Source organism: Helobdella robusta, assembly GCF_000326865.2.
Source record: "Helobdella robusta unplaced genomic scaffold HELROscaffold_1, whole genome shotgun sequence".
NCBI classification, from domain to species: domain Eukaryota; kingdom Metazoa; phylum Annelida; class Clitellata; order Rhynchobdellida; family Glossiphoniidae; genus Helobdella; species Helobdella robusta.
This window is the reverse complement of record NW_008703570.1, coordinates 3,828,691-3,853,183: the sequence shown is the minus strand read 5'-3', so window position 1 is coordinate 3,853,183 and position 24,493 is coordinate 3,828,691. Positions and strand designations below refer to the sequence as shown.

The window sequence follows — 24,493 nt, the reverse complement described above, 5'->3', positions numbered from 1 at the left end:
CAACGAAAACAAAGAAGTAATAAAAACTAGCATCGTAAATAGTGACAAAGAAGAATATTCAAAATAAACTTATTTTTCGAATTCATGCTTCGATTCCGATATTTCGATTCCGAAATGAATCACCATCATCGCAATTAGTGACAAAGAAGAATATGATGCTATCGATGAAGAAAAGGAGACCAAAGAAGATGACCAGCCAATTAAGAAACCTGACACCTAATTGGCATCAAAGTTCAATTTTACAACACCAAAGTTAATTTTTACAACGTCAAAGTTAATCTTGACAAAGTCAATATTTCTCTATATATACAGCAAGGAGCACTGACGATGATTCATTCGGAATCGAAATATGGCCTTATTTGCAGCATGAATTCGAAAAATAAGTTTATTTTGAATTTTAATAAACTAAACGTTCACCAAAAAATTTTAGTGAGAAAAATCGAAACAACGAACTACAAACATATTAACGCCAAACATTCGGTAGAATTTATAGAATATTGTAAATATATATATATATATATATATATATATATATATATATATATATATACTGTGTCTCTACAATGTTAATTCTTTGTTTTTTAAATGTGAATACTTAACGGCCATTTAACTAGTTTTTACGATCTTCAACTTCGTCCATTATGACACTTTTACGTGTTTTCATTATCGATGATTCCTCTGTTTCTGAATTTATTAGTGGTAAGGATTCCAATTGCCCGTTGTTGAATATTTATTATTGGGTATCTTTGTTCTATGAACATGACTCGGCTAGTCGTAAATTATAATGGCTTTATTGTAATGTAAGATTTCAACATTGTTGTCCAAAATTTGTCTAGTAATTTAATTCATCATGCATGGTGTAGTATTCTTCATCTTTGTTTTTGTCATTCCTTTGTTCTTCATTGAAGTTAGTAAGTATTAAGACGTCAAATTATCACTCTTTGTTGGATGTTTATTTGGGATATCTATTAGAACCGCTTCTGCAATTTTTAGATGCACTGTGTCGGTGTTTTGATAAATTGTTTTTGTGTTGTTGCCATTTGTTGGCTCCTATATATTGATATAGATATATTGGACACTGCAAGGCAATTAAAAATTTTTACCAAATCAACGAATTAATGTAGGTTAACCGGTTTAGTGAGCATGAACTTTGAGAAGTTTTAAACAGCCACAGTTCTTACATTATTGAAAAAATTCAACTGAACATCCAGTTTTAGAATATTCTTCTCCATCCGATTTCTCATAAACCTTTTCCAGATCTTGGTTCCTCTTTGCAGATGAATTTCAGTAAGCAGATATTACTTATTCTTGAAGATTCGTTAACTATGATGGGATGCGTGGCAACAGGCAGGAGCGGCTGGAAGAAATTTTTGTCTCTCAGTGCATGTCCCTTCACATGTGAACATCCACATGAATTTTTGTATATGATTTTTGCACGCAGCTTCAATTTCTTCTTCCATATGTGCATCACGCACATCCACATATTGCTGATGTTAGCTGTGTTGTAATTTTTGTATGAAAACTCGTCGTATGCACGTTGTATGCTATTTAAAAGTGTTTATTCGAAGGTGGGTCGTGTGCTTTCTGCTTAGTAGTTGTGTAGGCGTGTTTGTACTTATATTTTGGTGATTCGTTCCATTTCTACATTCGTGTTTTGTGGTTTTCTATTAATGAGGAATAGAAGATATTTCCATGTTATTCAGCACAGAAGCACGGTGAGCTGAGCGACTTACTATCATAAAGTACCATGAATAATGTAAAGCGAAATAAATCACGCACGCGTGTTCTTACAAACTTATCCCGTGTTATTGCGTCAACTTCTATCAATAAAATCATAATATTATTTTCATGTGCGCCATCATGTGGCCGGGTCAGTAGGTACCTGCCGGGTATTCATTTACTTGTTGTTATTGTATGCCGATCATCTGACCACTTTTAAGCGCTTTCATTTTCGTTTATGATACGTTGAAAAGTTTACATCCAACTAATTTTATCTAATAATTTATATTTAATAATTTTTTCTATCTGTAATAAAGAAGAATGTATAACTAATAATAGTTCCATTACAAGTTCATTTAGAAAAACAGAAATGCCTCGATATTTAATGAGGTGCGTGAACGTAGAAGGTAAATTTTAATTGAAACGTACAGCGATAAGATAAGAAAGGTTTATGGCTTGCGACGTGACAGGTTGTTGATCATGGAATATTATTCAGGTTCTCTCAACGTGTAACAATGCAATCATTTAATCACTAAATAAAATTACCTATGCCGAGAGCATATTATATGATTGCGATAAAATAAAATATTATAAAATTTATATAAGTAGAATTATATTTATAGCTATAAAATATTTATCATTTCAACAAGATTTAGAAAAAAATATAGCTTCATACCTTAAAAATGAATTTTTCGCACTACATGCTACCTGGTTCATAAATTTGATATTGGCCACTATCTTCGAATTATTAAATTATATAGAATGATTGTAAAAGTAATTTTAAAGATAAACAGCGTTGCGCGTTGAAGCCGGGGAAACTAAGCACCAATCTCGACAGAAAATATCACCATTTCACATGTGATAATCAGAACTTCATGATCTTCATTGGATCGAATTCAGTTTCAAAAACTCTTGGCAATTTAATTGTTTAATTTCTGTTTAATATCATTGAATATATTTTAGTTTCGATCCTTACAAGCTTATCAAGCTTCTGGTTATATTTGGTTGAATACGGGAAATTGTGGACCTTGTAATAACAGTTAAGTTTTAATGAATTATTATTCACTTTCATTAATAATTTTTGTACTTTTATATTTACTTTTTTAATAACAACCCCTCCCCAGCCAATAATCATTTAGTGCTACTCTAGGCGGATTTTCCGTATTTTTCATTTTTATTTTGTTATTTTAAACTTATAATTATTTTAATCCTTCAATTGTATTTATATTCATACAAGATCTTGCTTGGTGGGTGTACCAATCGAGCCACATCGAAATAAGGTCATTCCTTCAATAAAAATTGTCCAGTCTTCATATTAATTTTAATAAAAAAACTATAAGAAATTTATTAACGTCAAACTATTTCACGCGAAAAATTTGGTAAAACTTGTAAATTTTTGCATTAAATACAGTTTTCTTCCAACACACATGTAGATAACGAAAGGATGGAAAATAAAGCATGCAGAAAATGACCTAACAAACCGGAGACATCACTAAATAAAGTTGTAAATTTACACCTACTTTCCTTTCCTGTAAGCAAATTTTGTTACTGATAGCTCTCTGGACTAAACTTTGCAAACAACACCAACCCAATCAATCAATCAACAAATCAATCAAGCAATTAACAAACCATTCAATCAATCAATCAACAAATCAATCAATAAATCGTTCAAATAATCAATCAATCAATGTATCATCATAATACAAAAACATTTCGTGATACATATTTTTAATAGATCAACATTTTATGTTTGTATAATACATTGCCTTAAGATGCACCAATATCCCACGATACATCAATACCTCATGGTACATCAACAACCTACCCCTCCTACGACACATCTAGCTATATTTTACCTGATGATCCCTTAATTATATCACCAGCATCATTGTTGAGAAAGAATCTTGTTTGTTGACAACACTTGCAACAATTACAACAACATCAATAACCGAACTGCCGCAACAACTACAACATTCAACAACAACTACAACATTCAACAACAACTACAACATTCAACAACAACTACAACATTCAACAACTACTACAACATTCAACAACAACTACAACATGGAATATTATGACGTCACTATTGATTCGCGGCGAGCTTTAATGAAGGAATAATATTAAACACGCATTCAGGCATCGTCACTTGAAAGTTTAATGCATCAGGCCACACTCATCATGGCCTGCAGTCAATCTTTTAATGTGATGCATCCGACGCATTGTGATTGTCGAATATTATTCACTGAATAATATTCGACAATATTCATATCTACAGATGCAAACACTCATTAAATGTAAATTGTTTTATTTTTTGGTTCGAGGTCCAATCCCGCTGGTTCTTAAGTCAACTGAAAAAATTAACGACTCTCTATAGACAGTGCGCAGGGGATATGAATGGAATTTGTCGTGACGGAACGGGTCCTTCAACTTTTTAATTTTTTATTCTCTTTCAATTGTTTCTCAGAGGTAACAACAACAAATACAAAGTATACCTATCTATTAACTGGGAAATAAAATATTTCAAAATTATCTCAAAGTTGTGGCGTGAACTTGAATTGATGGTGGTGAATGTAGGTGCACTCATTAAATGCTACATAACGAACTTAAAGTCACGTCATAATCCATCTTGTCGTAGCGGATCACCTTCAAGTCGAAATCGACCCCTGTCAATCTGCGGTTCGTTGCTTTTATTTCAACTGACAACATGAAAGCAGGAAGAAGCACACGTGGGTACTATTTAAAAAACAACAAAATTAAGCATATGAAAACACGTTTGAATACTTATTTTCCATCTAGTTCACGTTATATTTTTAATTGTCAGCGATCACTAACGGCTTAATTCATCAAGCAACAATATGATAAAAGTGATGTGAGAGGTGGAAATTAATAAGAACTGTGAAATAATTCTTGAATGCCTGTTTTAATGTTTAAGTTCCTTTGAACTAATCTTTAAAATGAGCATTCAACTTCGTTTGAAGAATGCAATCTCATGAGAATCGTAACCTGTAACAGCGAATGATGAACTATCCTGACCAACAAACTTGGCTCCTTGAATCAGCAAATCTTCCACGAGAACGTTACAAACGTGTTCGACCTGTTCATCAAAGTGTACATTTCAAATAATTCCTTTTCTCAATCGCCGTGAACATTTTAAATATGTTTGTTCTTTCAATCATTGCAGATGTGTTCATCCAATCACAGGATGGGAAAGTTTGTGTTGCGCTGTGATCATTCACCAACTTTTAAACTAATCAAATCATTTATCAGAAGCGTGCTTTACGAGCGTAATTTTTAAACTTTTCATCGCTGTCCAGAGCACACCATTATCCAGACGGTGTTGACAAATATTTCCAATAAGTATTAAACAAAATCGTTGAGAAAAAACAAACTTGGTCCAAGTTTTCAGACAACCTCCACAGCCTCACGTAAGCATCCTCACCTGCTGACAGGATCTGCGCAAAATCCGGTGTGAAAAAATCATTCGTTTGAAAAGAATAAAAGAAATTAAAATTAGCATTATTTATCATTGACCGTGAAATTTTTTCAGAGAACCCAATTTGCCTATTTATTGATTCGGGCAATTAATGCACCATTTGCGCGTAATTTCATCATTTTAAAGTTTTTATCGTTTAATTTTTCTTAACTTTAATGTTAATCCGAATACATTTTTTTTTTATAAAATAATGAATAAGAAGACCATTCTAAAACATAAAATAGAAAAATAAGCAAAATTACATAACTGCATGGACAATAAATTAACAATTTTATAGATTTAAAAAACGCCTGTCGAATATTTAACAAGACGGAATAAAGATGAGATACCATTCGATCATTGTGAGACAGATGCAGAGAGTTTATCAACCGAGCGTGCGCACCAATTTCACACAGCAGTGACCCAGATTTGAGGTCAAACAAACACAGGTGACCCGACCCATATGATCCGAGAATACGATCCTCGAAACATATCAGCGAAGTGCACGGATACCTTGAAAAATTGTTCGCTATATTTTTTTATCTAGATACTTCGTTTTTGTTGGTATTTAATTATTGATGGCGTGAGGTGAAAAATTTGACAAAATAGTTCATTATATTAACATACATTATACATACATAAATACATAGGAAGAAATAAGGAACTCATCTTGATATTTCTATAAATCTATTCGATATCTATGATTATCTTTGGATTTATAAAAACAGTATCATTGACTTTATTCAGCTCATAAGGCTTTGATTTCTATTTTTTACAAGTAATCAGATGTAAATTATAAAAAAGTTAGAAATATAATTTTATAAGCCTTTAGGCTTGAAAACAAAACTTTTTTCCATGTATTTTAAAAACACCAAGAAAATAGGCGATTTAAAATAAATAACTGATTTTATAAATCAGGGATGGGCAGACTTTTTACCTTTGTAGGGCCGCATATGTACTTAAATAGCAAATTTTTTCGACCAGAGGGAGAATTTTTTTAAAGATTTGGTCATAATGTCATCATGGGCTCCTTTTTTTGGTCATAATGTCTGGCTGGCTGACGACCTTTTTTGGCAAAGATGGCCTCGCGGGCCGCATAAAATAGGACCGTAGTTTGCACACCCATGTTGTAAACAATGGTCCAAAAATTAATTTTTCAAATTTTATTTAGCAAACAAATTCGAAGTGACGAATTTTTATTGAATTAATTTTCAAAATGTTTGGAAGAGGAGCACTGCAAAGACAGGCCCAACAGATTTAATTGAAATGAAATTTACTCATTCGGTTAAATAAAATTGTTTATTTATTCGAAAAAAGTTTGCAAAATATATCAGCTCATTAACGGCATTAATGCCTCATCTCTTAACTGTTAAACACAATTAAATACAATACTTCAAAGTTAATCTGAAAATCTCGTGCAAGTAATTAAAATGTTTTTGAACCCAAAGAAGAGGTTGCGATTTTTCGGGGAGAAATCAGAATAAAGATTTGTTTTAGAGAATAATGATGATAATTCAATCAGTAAATTTGCTTATTTATTAGATGTTTTCAACAAAATAAGTTAATTAATTTAATTAATTTTAATAAAATAAGTTAGTCGAGGCAACATGTAAAAATAAGAAAATGATTGAAGACGACTTAAAAGAATTTATAAAAAATAATGAAACTATGGAAGTCAAACTTGCTATATAATAACTTCAAAAGGTTTGAACTTTTAAACAGTCTTTGCACTAAAACAAAAAACCAAACAAAGTTTGAACTTTTCAAAGAAGTTAGTTCACGAACTTTTAAAAATAATTTCAAGAGAATGATTTTTACGAAATTTGCGTAGAAAGTAAATTTTGTTTTCTGATAAAGAAGTGATAAATTGAATTTGACAACTACAGGCAAAAATTTTAAAAATTACTATGCGATACTTAGTCCAAAAAAAATTTCGCTAAGAAAATTTAGTTCGGTTGTGGTCAACTATGTGTAAAGATTATTTAATAACCTACTACCGTTTGTGGCATAATATTAATGTGGAACGGGAATTTATGCATTACTTGCAACAACTTGAAAATATTGAGTCTTCTTTATAGTTTGAAAAAGTAACGCTTCCTCATTGTGTGCCTGTCGGGCCTGATTAGCTCTGTTTTAACAGACCAATAATAGCATCTTCTATAGACAGAAGATTATAAGCTACTACCACAATTTAAAAAAAATAGTGATATGGTTAAAATATATATATATATATATATATATATATATATATATATATATATATATATATATATATAACCCAAATCCATTGATTTTGATGAGTTGTTGCAATTTTGCATCTGACTGTGTGAACGTGAATATGATGATCACTCCATCAGAAGTGCCCGCCACAATGTTCTCCTTGTGGCAGATCAACTCCCATATCACGCTGCATGTGGTTACTGCGGTTCAATTATTATCAAACTAATCAACCATAGTTAAATGACGAAATAAAACATTTAAACGGGTGCGCAAAACTCTGCGTAACCAATTTCAACAACCAATCTCTACAAGTTATTCTCATTAAACATTATATTTCGCATTGGCGTAGCCAAGGGGGTTTTTCGGGGTTCAAAAATTTAAACTATATTTCACAACTTGATCCGTTTTATGTTTGCTTTTCGCCATTTTAAAAAATAGTTTAAATTTTTTCAATATTTCTCCTTTAAAACTAATATTCTAAAAAATTAAACATTTCCTCATCGTACTCGCGATTGCGAGATATTGGCAACTTTAAAATTTAGTTATTATGGTACAAATGTGCTATTGATTGATTGATTATGGTGCGAATGTGAGGCATGTTCATGACAGCGTCGTTGACGTTCACGACAGTAATGGTAATAGTAACATCTGGTGCACTCTAAGCCAAAGTTTACCATAAAAAATTAATAATAGTAAGTTATGTGTGAAAAACTCATGACGGTGTACAGTAGAAGGTTGTTATTTTCAAATGAATGCATATATGTTCATTCTAATGGTAGAAGATGAATATGTGCGTTGTGGAGTTAATACGCTAACTCAGGGCTGGAGAAAAAGTTTTATTTTATTTTTGCAATAGAGGCTAGTTCAATTTTTAAGAAAGCGTAAGATTTCTAGTTTATTTATTTATGGAATATAGTTTTATTAAATTTTATCATAATTTCAATTTATTCTGTTTGAAATTTTTTTTTATAAATTAAGTTGAACGTTGTATATAATTTAATTTTTATAATAAAAAATAATGGTTTTTTGTATATTTACATTTATATTTTGATAGTATTTTTTATTTTATTTTTTGTTGCTATATTTATGCAGTTTGAACATTGTGAAAAAATAATGTTTTTTGAAACCCCTCCCGAAACGAAACCCTGGCTACGTCTATGATATTTCACCGTTGCTAACGTCAGCACTACAAATAGCATCACAAAGAACAGTAGCGAACTTGGTAGAGTTTCCCTGTGTTTGTAGATGTTACCCTGCCTAGGAACATCAAGGACGACGATTTCTCCATAAGACGTTCCTAATTTTATAAAGTTTATAATATAAACGATGTAATTATTAAAATTAATAATTATGCTAGAAAATTATCATGACATCTAATTCTAATTTTTCTCTTCATAACTTTACTAAACTTACTACTGAATCTTTTTCTGTATTTACTCCAAAAAATCTTTTAGAACTTACTAAAATTATTAATTCTATAACGTCTAGAACCTGTTCTCTATATCAACTTCCTTCTAATTTACTTGAACAAACATATTTAAAGAATCAAAATAAAAATATCTAAGAAACACCATGTAAAAAACTCATCATTAGATTCTACCTCTTTATCTTATTATAGACCTGTTACTAATATTACTTTCATCTCTAAAATAATATAAAAAATAGTTTATAATCAATTGTCATCTTATTTAAACTTTAACTCCTTGCTACCTGTATCTCAATCTGGTTTCAGACCTGCTTACAGTACAGAAACTTCTTTACTCAAAATACATAATGATATCCTTCTCTCTAGTGACAATAGTAATCTCACTTTTCTTCTTGTTCTTGACTTTTCCTCTGCTTTTGATACTATTGATCGTACTGTTCTCTTGAGGCTGCTAGATCTTTCTTTTCATATTACTATTCTTGTCTATTTTGGTTTTCTTCTTATCTTTGCAATCGTTTTTCTTCTGTTGTTCTCAATAATTCTACTTCTAACTCCTCTACTCTTACTTTCGGGGTACGTCACGGTTCTATCCTAGGCAATTTCTTTCACTAGTCAACTATATGCTGATGATTCTTATATTTATACTTCTTTTCCTCTATCTAATCTCAATTGTGTTTTTCGTGATCTATCTCTATGTCTTTCTTCAATTATCGCTTAGTCTGACTATGTGTCTTAATTCTTAATCCTTCTAAATTTGAATTAATTTGTTTTAATAAATCTAAACACTTTATTACTATTTCTCTTATTATCTTACCTGATTCTAAAACTCTTGATGTTTTTTATAAGTTTCGTAGTCTAGGCTTTATCTTTGATTCTACTATGTCTCTTTCTTCTCAGGTTAATAATGTTGCTAGAAGTTCTTATTTTCATCTACGTAGAATAAAAAACTTTTTTCTTCTCTTGATGATCCTACTCTTTTCCTTCTTGTTATTTCGTTTGTCTTATCTAGGATTGATTATTGTAACTCGATCTTCTTTGGTCTTCCTGATTCTATACTCTATCCTTTAAGTAAAGCTTTTAACTGTTCGTCTAGTTGTTCGTGCTCCTTTCTTTTCTCATATATCTCCATATCTTGTTTTCTTGCACTGGCTATCTATAAAATATTGAATAATTTTTAAAATTTGCACATTTATGTATAAGTCTCAATCTAAATTATTTCCTAAGTACTTATCAGATATATTAATTGAACCTAAACGCCCCGGTTTACGATTGTCTTCTTGTTCTCGCTTTTTCTTAACTCATGTTAAACACTCCTTTGCTAAATCTGATTTTGCTTTTTCTGGTTTTTTTCTCTGGAATTCTCTACCTACTTCTCTGATTACTTCTTCATCACTTACGAAGTTCAGAGCGGATCTCAAGACCATCTGCTAGCAAATTTCATTGAGGAGCGCTGTTGAACATCGCGGCAATAGCGCTTTACAAGCTAATTGATTGATTGATTAATTGATTGATTGATAATCAATAAAAAATAAATTTACCAAAACAAATTTTGTCAAGTTCAAAACAACAGACACCTTTGCTGAAGCAATCTGAAAAATAATAAAAACTTTTTTTATGCTTTTAAACAAAAATTTGTGATAGGTCTGCTGCTTTCAAGTTGCCCGGATAGCTGCTGTACAGTAGTACAAAGCTTATGTATAATTTAAAATACACAGTTGTAGCTTATAATTTTTTTTCTTTGGTCCCCAAAACTGCTCAATGAGCAATTGGCAAATACCCTTAAATATACTATAGCATTATTTTCCAATGCTAAATTTTCAAAATTTTTTATACACTCAACTCAACTTTAGAGCGTTTTCGAAGAAAAGAGCGCCATTGTGCCTTGCGTTTGCAAATGTAGGTTGTTTCTGTAACTCTTATAATAAATGGACGTTTCGCCACCTAATACTTTTGCCATTACAGTAGGTTTTGTAACTTTTAATAATATTTCATAGCCTTTTCATTAGAAATAAGAGGTGTAATACATATAATCTCATTTACAACAAGTTACTGCAAGACCACCAAATTAGTCTAGAAAAATTAGTGTGAAAAATTTGGCTAGACACGAGCTTTCAACATGCATGCACATTCATTCATTCACTTTGTCCAATTTGTCTTCATTTAGTAACCTATTCATTCATTTATTCATTCATTCAATCATTTATTCATTCAATCATTCATTCGTTTATTCATTTATTCATTAATTCATCCATCAATACATCTATTTGCTGATACATTCATTCGTTCATTCATTCATTCATTCATTCATTCAATTTGTTCAAAATCTTTTAGCTGAAAAACTTAATATTTTACTGAATTTTATAAGATTTAATATTTATCAAACCTAACCGGAATCACTATCAGTCTGCCTGGCCAAACGATAACTGAACAAATATGATGCAGTCTCAGCATCAAATATCTTGATCAAAATATTATTATATACAATACATATTCGATTATTTATTTAATAATTCATTTATTATAATTATTTATTCGTTCAGCTACACTTGAAAGATGGGATATAAAAACGTCGAAGCCAACCCACCAATAATCCTTCCTCGGCACAAACAGCCAAGATTAATTTTGAGATCGTTGGTAACAACTTTGCCTTTTAACACAATTTAAAAGTGTTAAATTATTGAATCAAACAATGTTGAACAAATGAATAAATTTTTCATTTCAACAAAAAAATTGAAATATTGTATTAACGAAAAAATTGAGATTACATCATTTTATGAAAGAGTTTGGCTTCAACAGATGATGGTAAAAATTATTGTTTTAAACTTTAACGCTCGTTACTACCAGCACCAATGTTATAACTTTGAAGATCTCTCTATTTCCAGCACCAGTGTTGTAGCTTCCATTGATCGTCAAGTTTTCGTTATTTCGTAGGTTCAAGATTTCCGCTAGATAAAACAACTGCTTCAAACGTAAACTTTGTTGAACGTTTATTTGAATGCCAACAGTAATAGAAACACTAAACTAATCCAAGTAACTACATAAATCACAATTACAACTCCTCTTCAAACCTCCTGGCTTACAAACTAATTACCTCATCTGCCAATTATTGTGGAAAGTTAAGTAAATGTGATGGGCAATTGGATGACAGCAGATAGACTCAAATTAGGAACTTTCCATGGACTTGGTCTCACCTGGCAACAAATCTTAGTGTTCTTTTAGATTTTCTTGATCATTCAAAAAAGCTTATATACATATACATATAGGTAATCAAAATAATAAATTTTTGTTTAGAATACCAATAAAATAACTGTTTGTATAAGAACAATGTTTTAAAAATAAACAAATTAAATTATGTTGAAACGATTAAAAGAATGTAACAATAATTGAAATTAAATAATTCAATTGAAACAAAATTATAATTGTTTAGTTAAGAATTTTAAAATAAAATTTTGATATGGCGTTGATGTTGAATTGATTAAAGACCTGATAAACAGTGCTTGGATAAGGAGACTCAGGATATTTACAGATTATTTCTTTTTGATTAACGGAGTGGCCATCAAATGCAGCACTCAACAAATTAACAAAATGGCCGGAGACAACGACGTAATGAACCACAGACCTGCTCTCTATCTCGAACAGACTGAGGTTGTTGTTCAGCGCTGATGCACTGTGATTCATCGCCATCGATGGCTGTCTTTTATATTTATTCATTATACTAATATTAGGAAATATATTTTCTAAGTTAAAAATTGAATAAAAAAGTTTGGAATCCTCATACGCAAACTTGTGGAAATTTAAACCTCGATGAGAAAAATTTATAAAGTTGTTTATTGTCGTTGTCACTGACAATTTTTTGTAGCACGTGACCAAAGACAATAATTTTTTTAAACAAATTTGAATAAACTTTACAATTTGATAAAAAATTGCAATTATGTATTTAAAATAATGATAGAAAATATAAATATACATATTAATCAAAAAAGTAAAATTATTAAACAATAATTGTATAAACCTTAGTTTAACTTTTAAAAGAATGTTTATTAATTGAATTCACTATTAAATAGTAAACATCTTAACGAAATTTTTCATTTTGTTTTGTTGTTAAGGTTAATTTAATTTGATTTATTATGATATAATCTAAATTATTAATAATTAAATTGGTTTCGATGATTTGTTGGCTTACAGTATCAACTTGAGAATAAGTTGTTTTATTATTATTATCATCATCAAAAATTTATAAACCACCTAAAAAAGTTGAACAGTTGTTGAGTTGTGTTTTGCAGAGTTGTGAAAATATTATAAATATAAAAATAGAAGGAAACAAAAATTAAATTTTTTTTTATAATATATATATATATATATACACACATTTTTATATATATAATATTTATATTACAATTCATTTCTTTATTAAATTAATTTTAATAAATATAGTTCTGTTTTTACTTTTACTTTTTTTTTTCAAGTCTTTTGTTAATAATGACTTTCTTCTTAATTTTAATGTTTAATCTTCTTAATAGATAAATGGAAATTTTAATTTAATTGGATTTTATTGTAAATATTAATCTTAAAGTTGCAACATATACAAAAATAAAAAAAAGCAAAAGTGAAAAATGGTTTGTTACTAGTTACTTTTTTTAATTACAAGTCTATGTATGTACTTGTAATTTTTATTAATAAAATGAGTAATTGTAGTTTAATTACATTTTAATTTATTTAGTTTTGTTAATTATAAACCACTTTCAATTAAAAATAAATTGAATAGTGAAGTATAATGTATACGTAATGTATATATAATATTTTTTATTATATTTTCATCTTCACATCTTCTTTTTTTGGGCATTTTTTGTAGATAGTGACCATTTGATGACTTACAAATATATCAACTTTTTTTCATTGTCTTGTTCTTTTATCTTTTTTTGGTTTTGAGATATTGAAAATTTCATCACTACTATCACTTTCACATGATTCATCATTCTATTGTAGTTTTTTTAAAAATAATTTCCATCATAGTTAAAACTTCTTGCAGAGAATACTTCTTAGCAAAATTTTCCTGAAAAAATTAAAAAAAAATTATTTTATTAACTTGAATATCTTTACAATAGATAGTAAATTTATTATTATGTTCATACAAACTAATAATAATTCATTGATAGTGTTTATTGTATTTACACTATTGAAAAACAAACATTTGTAATGTGATTACTAAGTGAACCTCAGGGTATCATATTCTGCTAGCGTCCTTTATAAAGGACACATGCTTATGACTGATTTTAAAATATTCAACAGTTAAATATGATTTGTTTTTTGCAAAATAATATTTAAAATACATTAATACATAAATTTAATCCATAATATATTAAAATTTTTGCAAACAAAATAAAAAAATTACTAACTTTTTATGTTGAGACATTTTTTCACCAATTTTGCAAACTCGGCTATTTAAATCAATCTTAAAAATTAATGGTACGCGCAACATTTTTTTACAAAAAAAAATTATAGAAGAAAGTATACAATGTTTAAAAGAAAAAAAGATGCAAATATAACAAGATTTCGATTTTTAATGAATTTTTTTTGTAAGTGTCCTTTATAAAGGACGCCAGCAGAAAATGGGTCAATGGTTAAAGGTGCCTGGTTTTGCTGTTGCAATGACTAGGTTCAAGTACAGAGAGATCCCTGCCCACCATCTGCAATGTGTGTGATGCATAGTTTTCACACATGCTCATATACGCTGTGTGTGATACCTTTGATACCCCTGAAGCAAGTGCACTTTTAACCTTTTACTTACACAATTAACTTTATAATTCTTTTTAATGATTTTTTAATATTAGATGCATTTCTTAAGTAAATGACTGAAATTAGTAGTTTTTTTTTCTGAAGGTAAAATTGTTTCTTGTATCTTTGGACCAGTGTAATTTAAGCTTGCCTTAATCATTTTTATTTTCGCAGGAATTTTATGAAGAATTTGTTTGGGTCTTAATGTCCTTAATATTTTGGATTGAATTGATTTGCTGTTCGAAAAATATCTTTGAAAGAATTTCAAAGAACGTTTTTTAAAAACTGAAAAACAAAAACAATGACTTGCTAGGTGAATTTTCCTTAATGTGTATGATTAGAAATTTGGTGTATCTTTAAGGTTCAATCGAGTAGTCATTGATTTTAACATTAATGTCTAATATGAAGTTGATTAGTATTGTTGGGTGAACAGAATTTAAAAGCCTGTTTCTACATTTTTATTAACAGCATATTTTTTGTTGTATTTTTGCCAGAGAACAAGATGAGTCATAATCATCGTTCATGTTGCACAATATTTACCAAGAAAAGTTCATTATTGCTGATTTTGTCTAATTATTAGCGTGAAATCAGGATTGGTTATTGTGGAGAATTCTTATATTTGTTTAAGAACGATTTCAATGTTGTGTACAGGGCCGAATTTAGAAGTTTGGAGACCTAAGCAACGAAAGGTCTCTAATTATTTTTAGAAAAAAATTTTCTCGTTAAGTTCTCAACAATTCATGTAAGCATTTAGAATTATTTTTTACAAAAATTTTAATAATTTTGTCAGAGTTAAATATAATTTATTAATAACCTGATTACCCCTTTTATGCTTTTACGACTAAAACAATAATTGTATGTTTGCAAAAGTTATGTCTGTTGAATGCAAAAAATCGTTTTAGAAGTTGCTGACTCGCCGTAATTTAGATATTTTTTGAATATTTAGATATTTTTCATCTGTTTCTGGTGGAAGTTCCGGGGTAGAAACCCGCCTGTTTTTTTTCTAAATCCAGCCGACGATATTTTCAAAATTATTATTATATCAGAAACGTTTTGAACAATGAAACAGTTGATTTAATTAAGTTAAATAATTACCATTTTGCATATAAAATTAGAAAGAACAAACGAGGCGGAGGTGTTGGTACGTTCATAAAGCATGACATCAAATATGTTATAAATGATAACAGTGTAATTGATGATGAAAATGTCGACGTTCTCTGTGTGGAGTGGACATTGAATCGGGACATGCTTCATCTAGGGGTGCGCTAAAAGTTTATTTATTTTATTTATTTATTTATTGAAAGAAGCACAAAAAAGTAAACATAATACTAGTGATAGTGCCTTAACTAAAGTTGTCCAAGTTCAACAAAAAATTCAACAAAGTTAATTGAAAATGAAGAAATTAAAAATGATGGTAATTCATGCACGCGAACATACGTCACAAAGATTTATACATTTGCATTTCAAAAGTAAATAATGTTCGCCTCCCATAATATTGACAATTAAATAAATAACGATTGAATCGACATGAAAAATTCACAGTAGAGGTTCATTACAGAAACAACTTCAAATATCAATTTTGGCATATTTTAAAAAGTTTATCGCTAAAGGATCATTACATAGGCGAATGCGAGAATCATGATGTTATTAACTCATTATGAAAAATTTATCGTAGAAAGTCGATTACAAAACAAATTTTATTTTTATAAAATGTTTACCGTAAAAGAACTATCACACACATTCATTTTCATTTTGAAAGTTTACCGTAAAAAGTTTACCGTTCGAAGCATATTCATGCTCCCTCAAGTACGTTAGATCCATAATTCACTCATGCACGCACATTCATGTCCACACATTCATATCCATCCATACACATTCATATCCATCCATACACATTCGTACCCACTCATACACCTTCATAACAATCCATACACATTCATATAGATTCATACACATTCATGCCCATTAATACACATTCATATCCTTTCATACACATTCATATCCTTTCATACACATTCATATCCTTTCATACACATTCATAACATCGTGCTCCATATCAAAGTGGCCGTCTTTCTTGTTATTGATACTATAATTATTGTTATAAAAAATAAGTATTTTTATTAATTAAATAATTTTTGAGCTTATTTTTAAATAAATGGATCAAAATAATTTTTTTTATTTCCAGCGGAATTAGCTCGTCCCAGACTCTAGGTCCTGTTATTTTTAAACTTGAGTTCACTAATTTAATTCTCTGCGGTACAAAATAAAATGTATGCGCGCTTCTCAAGACTTTTGTTTTGGCATTTGACGCTAGGGTAAAGAAATCTAGAAAAAATTTTGGTAACTTTTGTTGTAAGTATTTAAACACGAAGATTGCCAGAAAGTAAAGATGCAAATTTTTAACACTAAGAATGTTTGCCTCCGTATAATAACCAGTTATGTGGCAACGTGGATGAAGGCCAAGCAGCAATCGAATAAATCGATTTTGTGTTACTACAATTGGATTAAGGTGTGAATCAGGACTATTGCCCCAAAGAAGATTACAATAGACCAAATAAGGATGAATTAACGCATAATAAAGATTTACTAATATATTTTTATTAATTTTATGTTTAATTTTATGTAGCATACCTATGATTCTATATGATTTTTGTGATATTGAATTAATGTGCAAATCCCATGACAGGTTATCTCTGATTACTATACCTAAAAATTTTGTTTCAGTGGAACGAGATATTATTTTGTCATTTATTGATATTGTCAAGTCATTGATGCCATTTATAATTATTTTCGGATCGAATATTAAATAAGTACATTTTGAATAATTTATTATTAATTTATTTAATAAAAACCAGTTTGCTATATATTTTAAGTTATTATTAATTATTATCTGATCTTCTTGAGGATTTTTGGTATGAAAAAAGATAGTGGTATCGTCAGCAAAAAGTAAGAATTTAGCTGTAGTAGGAACCAGACAGAGGTCGTTAATAAACACCAAAAAAAGCAATGGTCCCAGTATTGATCCCTGCGGAACACCGGAGTTTATAATTAACTTCTCCGAATTGTGTCCATTTATCGAGACATATTGTTTTCTATTTTTTAGGTAAGTGGAAAACCAATTAAGAGCTACTCCTCTGATTCCATATACTCGCAGTTTCTGTAAAAGTAATTCATGGTTTATAAGGTCAAAGGCTTTTGACAGGTCTATAAAGATTCCGACAGTTAAGAATTTTTCGTTTAGATTATACATCACCCTTTGTGCAAACTCCAACACAGCAAGCTCTGTTGAATGGTTTGTTCGAAAGCCGTATTGCCTATCTGTAATGATGTTGTTAGCACTTAAGAATGAGTTTAATCTAGAGTGCATTAGTCTTTTTAGAATTTTTGAGAGTGGCGAGAGGAGAGAAATGGGTCGATAATTAGATACTTCCAGTCTGTCACTTTTTTTAAATATTGGTAGGATTTTCGCAGTTTTAAAGCACTGAGGAAAAATTCCTTGTGACTGTGAAAGATTGCATATGTGGGTTAATGGGACAATTATATTATTTATTATTTACTTAACTAAATAATTACTTAGTTCATCATCGGATGTGCTTTTTTTGTTTTTCATACTCCCAACTAATCCTATTATTTCTAATTCGTTAGTTAATTCAAGATAAAAAGATTTGCATATTGGCTTAATTAAATTAATACTATTCTGATTCTGTGCGTTATCATTTGTATTATCTAATAATGATTTAGTGATATTGACAAAATAGTTATTAAAAGTGTTACATATTTACATGTTTTTTATTTAGCATGTTATTTATTGCATTCCATTTACTTTTCGCGTCATTTTTTTATTGCGATATACCGCTCACCAATTATAAATTTGAGCCTTTTTTAAACAAAATCAATTTGACGTATAAATTTATTATTTTCATTTTGTTTTTCCCTCTTAAGTAATTTACTAATAAGAGTAACTTGTAACGCCAATTCATTAATCGACAACATGTTTACGAATCTATATCAACATATCTAAGTGGAGTCATAGTCTCAGACTTTTCTGACCATTTTCCAGTTTATGCAATCATAGAGAATTTTAAAACTGCTTTCAATGATGACCAAATTTTAAGTAGGGAAATTAATAAACATCCATTTTTTATTAAAAAAAACCCTTTCACTTCAAAATTGGCATTCGGTGAAAAACGAGAATAATATAGATACAGCATGCCTAAATTTTTATAATATACTCAATAAAACTCTTGACACACATGCACCTTTCCTGTGGCAGAAACAAAAATATAAAAAAGCATGGGTATCTGATGAAATAATATAATTATCAAGAAAACTGTATAAAATTGCAGTCGCTTCGCCAAACACCGCTAATGTTGAAAAATATAAACAGTTTAGAAATTAGAAAATTTAGAAAAGCAAAAAAAAATATTTTCAACAAAAATTTGAAGTGGCAAAAAGTTGCTCCTAACAAAAATGTGAAATAATTAACGATATAATGAATAGAAAACAAAACGATATTAATAAGCTAAAAGTTGACGACAAAATCATCGAAAGCCCAGAGGAAATAAATAATCTTTTCAATACTTCATCAATGTCACAATACTATACGCAGATGACACTAACATTTTCTTCCCAACTAAAGACCTATTGAAAGATGTAGAATGTATCAATAACAGTCTTTAAAATATATCAATCTGGTTTAGCAAAAATAAATTAATTGTAAGTTATTCCAAATGTAATTACATTATTTTTGGTCCAAAAATTTTAACAAATATACCTGACTTTTACATAAAAATGAACGATATTTCTATTCCTCTCTCAACCAGTACTAAATTCTTTGGAGTTACAATCAAGAACAATTTTCATGGGATTTTTCACATAGATACTTTGTCTAAACAAATATGCAAAACCCTAGATGTTATAAGTGCGGCGGTGGTGGTGGTAGTGTAGTTATTTTACTCAGGAAGTCGTATAGATCCACTGAAGTTGACCTCAAATTTCAACCTAAATCGTTCGAGTGTTTGTGTGTTTCAATGTTATCGAACAGCTCAATGTTATCCAACATCGTGACGTTAGCAATATACAGACTAGAACCCATTGACGAGCAGTTTTTCACAGAGATTCGTCAACTTTTCGAACTCCTTACACAGTTTAACGGACAAATTGTTATTTTTGGAGATTTAAACATTCATTTAGAAGATCCCACCAACGCTTATGTGTCATCATTTAAACTGTTGCTATCGTCATTTAGTTGCACTCAACACATAGACTCTTCTACTCATCGGATGGGAGGTCAACTGGACGTCATCAGCACCAGATCGGAGTATGAAGTATTCAATGTTCAGGTCAAACCGCACGTCGTTTCAGATCATGGGCTCATTTCATGCTCGTCATCAGCACCAGATCGTAGTATGAAGTATTCAATGTTCAGGTCAACCCGCACGTCGTTTCAGATCATGGGCTCATTTCATGCTCGATGGCTGTCACTTCAGCTCCTCCATCTCTTTCAACCTGCAGACGTGTTTGGAGCTACAAAAAGATAGATCGTGTTAAATTCAAAAATTCACTTATTGAAAGGGTTCTCTGTGATTGGGGAGCATACTTGGCTTTCAATGTAAACAGACTGTTTGATGTATATGAGGAAACGCTCAGACCGTATTGTTGATGGACATGTCCCGTTAGTCTACAAACAAGCGGTTGGTTTGACATTGATTGCTATGAAATAAAAGATCAACTCGTAAGTTAGAAAGGGTTTATTGACGTACAAAAAACAAATCAGACCTTTTTCGTTGGAAAACAGCCATTGCAGAAAAACACAAACTGTTTGTGTCCAAACAATCAATATATTACCAATCGCTGATAATTACAAGGTCTGATAAACTAAAACAATTGGGAAAGATTTTTACGTCATTACTTGCCAAAAAAATATATGTACGACTGCTCCACCAATCACAATTCAAGAGTTTTTAACTCATCTAAAATCAAAGTCCGAAGCTGATGAGTTGGTTGATCCGCCAAAACTCAGGTCGACCGAAAGCAGTTTCCACCAGTTTGAGAGTATTTCCGAGGCAAATTTAAAGACAATCATTTTATCTTGTTCAAGTAAAACATGCTGCCTCGATCCTATTCCAACATTTCTCTTGGTAGATATTGTTGATACACTTTTGCCATTTTTATCTAACCTGGTCAATAAATGTTTGCAAACATCAACGTTACCCAGGTCTCAAAAGATTGCAGTAGTTTATCCGTTGTTGAAGAGACCTGGTCTAGCGAACAACGTTGTGGTCAATTACATACCCATTTCGAACCTTACCTTCGTATCCAAAACAATTAAAAGAATTGTCGCTCGCCGGCTCCTCGCTTACCTGAACAAAAACTCACTACTTCCAAAAGTTCAATCAGATTTTCGTCGAGCACATTCAACTGAGACAGCGATCTTGGAGGTTGTTTCAGATGTCTGTGACGCTATTGATGCTGGTAACATGTCATTGTTGGCACTTCTCGATGTAAGTGCTGCTTTCGACACATTCGACCACCAGATTTTACTGAAGCGTCTTTCTACTTCATTTGGTATTGGTGGAGATGCTCTCAGGTGGTTCCAGTCCTACCTAACAGACAGGTCTCAAGTTGTCTGCGTTGATGGGAGTGGATTGGGCACGGCTTTCTCAGAATTGATCTGCGGTGTACCACAATGTTCAGTACTTAGTTTCAGAAATCAAATCGGAGTCGTCTAAGATCCTGCGATAATAGTGATCTTATGCTTCCTAGATTCAATTTATTTCGATTTGAGAAGAGAAGATTTTCTTTTTCGTCTGCAAAAATCTGGAAAAAATTCAACAACATGAGCCGACAGGTTTTCACGAAACGTTTGAAACATCATTTGTTTTGTCATTCTCGAGTGAAGCTAGCGCTTCTGAAGTTATTTAATAGGGACGCTCCACAAATCTTTAGATACAGATATGTATATATGTATGTATATATTTCATTAACATTGATACATTTTTCTCCTATTGACAATTTTATTTTATTCTTATTCTAATTTATTCTCGTTGTGTTATCATTGAGAAGCTATTTTGAGTTGCACGGTGGCCGAGCCCACAAGAATTAATTTTCTTTTTTTGAGACCATATTTTATACAGTGTTATATGAATTCTACCAAATTCGTGGCATTAATCAATTTAAGCTTTAAATTGATTAAGCTTTAAACAATTCGGTAAAATTCATACTATATATATAATATATATATATATATATATATATATATATATATATATATATCACAATTTGCAACATTTTTTAATGATAAGATTAAAAAAGTTAGAGAACATACAAATTCCTTGCTTGAGCCTCCTAGTGCTCCTAGTGATTCAGGGTTGTCTGACTCGTTTAGTTTTTTTATTTCGTGTTCTGGTGATAAAATTAAGGAAGTTGTGCTTAGTTCACCATTAAAGACGTTTTTCCATGACATTATTCCTGTGCATAATGACAAATGATGACCATAAAATTTTCTATGCATAATAACAAATGATGTCCATAAAATTTTCCGTGAGAAGAACAGCTATGCAAGACGTCAAGTCGCACTGGCTCGGACAGATCAGTGCAAAGAGTGGCTCACTAAAAGCAAAGGTGAACAAATGAAATCTCTGTATTGTATAGCAAAACAAGCAAAGCGTACGAAAAAAACATAGTTGGTGCCTCATGTACCAAAAACGACAAAAATGAGATGGTTCTTGAACAAGATGAGATCAAGCTACAGTGGAGAGAATACTTCAACCGTCTGTTAAATGAAACAAATCCCATCAATGTCAACTTTGACGCTCCACCCGTCGAAGGTCCGATTCCAGACATCACTGTAGAGGAGCTTACAGAAGCTCTGAAAGCTATGAAGGATGGAAAGGCAGCAGAGCCCTCTTGACTCACAAATGACATTATCAAAGCATCTGGTACTGCAGGTATCCCAACGTTATTGCAGTTTCTACAACTTTGCCGTGAAATCTGGAGAAATTGCTAAATGCCGGCTGAATGGAACTATAGCATGACAGTTCCGCTATACAAAGGCAAAGGTGATCCATTGAACTGTTCATCATGTCGGGGTATACGTCTGTTAGAACACTCCCTGAAAATTGCCAAGAAAATCATTGAGAGAAGATTAACGTCGTGCATCACAATTGGAAATTATCAATTTGGTTTCCTAGCGGGGAAATCAACATTTGATGCAATTTACATCCTTTGGCAACTGCAAGAGAAGTACCTCGCAAAGCATCAACAACTATCACACATTTTTGTAGATCTTGAAAAAGCATTTGATCGAGTTCCCCGTGAAGCAATCAGGTGGAGTCTACGTCGACAACTCATTCCAGAATATCTTGTTCGACTAGTGATGGAAATGTATACGAATACTAAGACTCTCGTCACCACAACGGTTGGAAACACAGATGTATTTGACATCGGCGTTGGAGTTCACCAAGGCTTGATTCTCAGTCCACTTTTATTTATAACTGTGATGGAAGAAATCACAAAACCGATACGCATTAGTGACCTTTGGAATCTAATATATGCTGATAATATCGTTTTAACAGCCACATCTGAGCAGAATGCAGCACAGATGTTTGAAGATTGGAACACCAGACTCGCCGATCATGGATTCAAAGTCAACATCAGCAAAACCAAAGCAATGAACACTGGTGAACCCATCCAATCCACAGATACTGGACGATGGCCCTGTTCAGTTTGTAAATCTGGTGTAGGTAACAATTCAATCAAGTGTCAGCAGTGTAACCAGTGGTGTCACAAACGTTGTTCAAAATAATTAGTACCTTATCTAAAGTGTCCAATTTTGTTTGTCCTGCTTGCCTCAATCCACAACAACAAATTTGAAATAGCAATGTTTTTGAAGCCATTAAGGTAGAGAAAGTCACATCGTTTCAATATCTAGGGGATGTTCTAGATTGTACTGGAACAGCTGAAGATGCCGTTCGAGTACGCGTACGTTCAGCCTGGAATAAATGGCATCTCCTTGTCTCTATATTGATGTGGCGTGACATCCCACTACCACTACGATCAAGACTTTATAAATATGTGATACGTCCGGTGTTGTTATATGGTGAAGAAACATGGCCAATGACAACCAAACTGGAACAACAACTTCAACGAACCGACATGAAAATGCTCCGATGGATGCAACGAATTAGTCTGAAGGACCACATCAAATCTACCGAAATCCTGCGTCGTGCTGGTTTAGATGATATAAAGGACGAATGCCGGTAACACCGTCTGCGGTGGTTTGGTCATGTCAAACGAAGTGGAAACAGTGCCATAACTTTTCTTGCAGATGTTGAAGTACCTGGCACACGTCCAAAAGGCCGTCCAAAGAAGTCCTGGTCGCAAACAATCGAGCAAGACACGAAAGCTCTAAATTTAAATGAAGTGGATACAACTGATCCTCTAATTTGGCTCAAAAAGTTGATGGAAAAGAAAACAACGTCGTACCTCGGGAAACTGGGTCTCTGGGCGCTAAACGAAGATTGATTGATTGATATTCTTGTGCATTTTTTCAAACAATATATTGATTTGTTCATACCGTTTCTCACATTTTTTATCAATTTGTGTTTTGACACTGGTTATTTTCCTAAGGCGTTAAAGCATGCCGTTGTGACTCCCTTATTAAAAAAGCCATCTCTTGATAAGGATGGTATTGCAAATTATCGCCCGATTTCAAACCTCTTGTTTTTATCAAAAGTCGTTGAACGTTTAGTTCTAAAACTATTTTTAAATAATTTGAATGTGCATGGTTTAATTCCAATCAATCAGTCTGGTTACAGGCAGTATCACTCTACTGAAACTGCTCTGATCGATATTTCTTCTGAATTGTTTGCATCTAT

At 31.3% G+C, this 24,493-nt stretch overlaps 2 protein-coding genes across 2 annotated transcripts; one reads left to right on the top strand and one right to left on the bottom strand.

Annotated features, from left to right (window-relative positions):
* Window positions 1-4,684: 4,684 nt before the first annotated feature.
* On the bottom strand, window positions 4,685-9,056 carry HELRODRAFT_158756 (hypothetical protein; the record flags this gene model as incomplete). Its single annotated transcript, XM_009010747.1, has 6 exons — window positions 4,685-4,816; window positions 5,112-5,174; window positions 5,545-5,707; window positions 7,518-7,601; window positions 8,594-8,711; window positions 9,035-9,056. 6 exons carry the CDS (start codon window positions 9,054-9,056, stop codon window positions 4,685-4,687), a joined length of 582 nt encoding a protein of 193 aa, XP_009008995.1.
* Window positions 9,057-19,513: 10,457 nt separating this feature from the next.
* On the top strand, window positions 19,514-20,155 carry HELRODRAFT_158755 (hypothetical protein; the record flags this gene model as incomplete). Its single annotated transcript, XM_009010746.1, has 1 exon — window positions 19,514-20,155. One exon carries the CDS (start codon window positions 19,514-19,516, stop codon window positions 20,153-20,155), a length of 642 nt encoding a protein of 213 aa, XP_009008994.1.
* Between the last annotated feature and the right edge of the window lie 4,338 nt (window positions 20,156-24,493).